We start from the raw sequence: 2,687 nt of genomic DNA on the forward strand, positions 1-2,687 counted from the left end.
CAACAGAGCTGCTTCATGGAAGAAGAACCTCAGCTTAGCCTGCTAGCTTTAGCATTAGCCCTGATGCTATCACCATATATATGTATGTCAATACTCTCTGGTTTCATTTAAAAGAGTCGATCGTCAGATATTGTCCAAGATTAACCTTCAGGGTGGATATAGCTCGCTCACACTGATGACCTATCCACGTCATCATTTACCCAGAATGCTTTGCGTGTAAATAAATTGGCTCAGTCCGTGTTAAAATATATTTTTAAAAATTTACAAAAGTAAACATCCTACGGTATTTTTACAGTCTTTATTTTACAGTTAAAATATATGCTTATCAAATAAAGTCCAATGTTACAACTAATCAGGGATGCCGTTAAGCTCCCTCAGTTCATCCATACACAATAGGAGGAGCCGGCCAGGTCCCGCCCACATGTACGCGTTCAGAAATGAACCCAGCAGCGCAGAACCAAAAGAGGCATGAAGCAGATCTCAGCTTGGCTGAAATGTGCCGCAACATATTTATTATGTGACAGATGTCTGTCTCACATCAAACAAAACAGACTGAAGTAACTCATTTTAGTGATCCTGTGGTTTAATATTTTAAAAGTAACTACAAAGTTTCTGTTTTGCGTCATCATTAATATTTCCTCGTTAAAAAATCGGTGTCAATTGCATTTGCTCTCTGATGTCTGCTTGTATCAAAGAAAAAACTGAATTTAGCGATCCTGCAGTTCTATACTTTTTAAACTAACGATAAAGTTGCTGTTTTGTGTCATCTTTAATATTCCATCAGTAATAAATCTGTTTGTTGATTAATCCTATAGTCACTCACTGATGTCATCAGCTCATTATCATGTTCTCAGATGCCGAACAGTGTGTTGCTTTTTCCACAAGCCTTCGTGTTTTTTTTCTGAATGATCCAGGGAGGACAGAAGAGGCATCAGTCCCGGACTGAGCCATCTTTTTGTACAAGTGGTACACTGAACAACAAAAAATCCTGAAGCTGACATGTTTCAGTCAAACTATCACAATCTGCCTTGTTAAATGTTTAATACACACACAGCAGGTCTGGTCTTGTAACCTTCCTGATAGGTACTCACATGCACAGTGAGGGAGTCGAGAAGTCCACACAGGCGTCCCCGGCTCACGGCCGTAACAGGTAATGGTGGCACCACCCTGCATAATGAAGCCAGGGTTACAACTGTACTGAATGGTTGTACCAACCAGGAGTTTAGAGTCAGACAGTGACCTGGTGGAGTGCTCCACATGGCCTGGATCTGAACAGTACATGACTGACGGAGAGATAACACACAGAATGAAGAATCTATGAGATATGAGTGGGTATGGAAAAAAAATACAAAAATCATATCTTTTTCTCAGCTCAAATATCTAATACTATACACCTCTTGAATAAGTGAATTCTCTATATCAACAGAAAAACAAGTTTAGCTGATTTATTCACTTCTTATGACCTGAAATATTCTAATGCAGATAAATACAAACAGATGTAAAAAGATTTCTACAGCAAAATAGAGCAGAACTGACTCTTTTCACAGAAGGGGGGCTGGGAGCTCCAGGTGAGATCCAGCTGACAGGTGAGGGTCTCCCGTCCCACCAGGTCATAACCTGGATCACACTGGTAGGTGATTCGAGCTCCTCGCACCAGAGCGACATGCGACGTTGTCTTCCAGCCATTCTGGATTTCAGGTAGGTCTGGACAGGAGTCATTACGGGACACCTCTGGGAAGGAAATTACAGACAAATGGGTTATTAATGGCTTCATTAGTGTTGGGTGCTTATGTCCAGGTTTGGCTGCAGTGATGAGTCACTGGTAACGAGGGTGAAAAGGCCAACATGATCAGCAGCAGTTGACTCCTACATGATGCATTCTTTGTGGGATGATTGATGGATATGAGGTACAATTACTTCACCGTGTGACAGGATGATGGATTTCATCAGAGCTGGAGCGTTTTTCTGATATCACCTCTTCCCTGTTGTGTCTCTGATAAGGACAGCCTGCTACTGTAGCTGCTATTTGGAGAAGCTTCTCATTTTCCAATCACATTCCCTCTGAAAAACGTTTCACAAGCTGCCATGTACTTGTGACAGTTGACAAGATCAACCACAATGATTAAACTGTCTCTGACTTATCTGCTGTCAAGAAAAGATGTCAAGAAAAAAACACCTTCAACAAAATCATCCAATCAAACCTGATGACTTCCTCAGTACATCCTAAATGCAGATGAAACAACCATTCATCCATTCACTTATTCATCCAACCATATTTTCATTCATCCAATCGTTCAGTTATTCATCCAAACATTTTTATTCATCTATTCATCCATCCTTTCATTCATCCAACCAACCAACCAACCAACCAACCAACCAACCAACCAACCAACCAACCAACCAACCACCTTTTCATTCATCCATCCATCCACTACAACTGATGATGGTGTTTGAATAAATTCTGAAACTTTCATTAGTGTTTTAGTAAAAATTGCTCCCTTTACTGGTATTTAAAATGTGATTTCTGAGCTTTTCGGCACCTTAAAGGGATCCCCGATTAGTAGTAACATTAGACTTTATTTGATAAACATTTATTTTAACTGTAAAATAAAGATTGTAAAAATACTGTAGGCTGTTTAGTTTTGTATATTTTTAAAAATATATTTCAACACGGGCAGAGCCATTTT

The 2,687-nt window shown here is 39.8% G+C and overlaps 1 protein-coding gene across 1 annotated transcript in view; it reads right to left on the reverse strand.

The window, feature by feature from the left end:
* The window catches only part of sez6l (seizure related 6 homolog (mouse)-like), a gene marked incomplete at its 5' end in the record, with an annotated part of 34,563 nt that overhangs the window by 12,218 nt on the left and 19,658 nt on the right, over positions 1-2,687 (reverse strand). The window contains 2 exon segments of the mRNA XM_014020570.1: positions 1,092-1,283; positions 1,537-1,731. Of these exon segments, the coding sequence (XP_013876024.1) occupies positions 1,092-1,283; positions 1,537-1,731 (387 nt within the window).

Source organism: Austrofundulus limnaeus, unplaced genomic scaffold, assembly GCF_001266775.1.
Source record: "Austrofundulus limnaeus strain Quisiro unplaced genomic scaffold, Austrofundulus_limnaeus-1.0 Scaffold258, whole genome shotgun sequence".
Taxonomy (NCBI): Eukaryota; Metazoa; Chordata; class Actinopteri; order Cyprinodontiformes; family Rivulidae; genus Austrofundulus; species Austrofundulus limnaeus.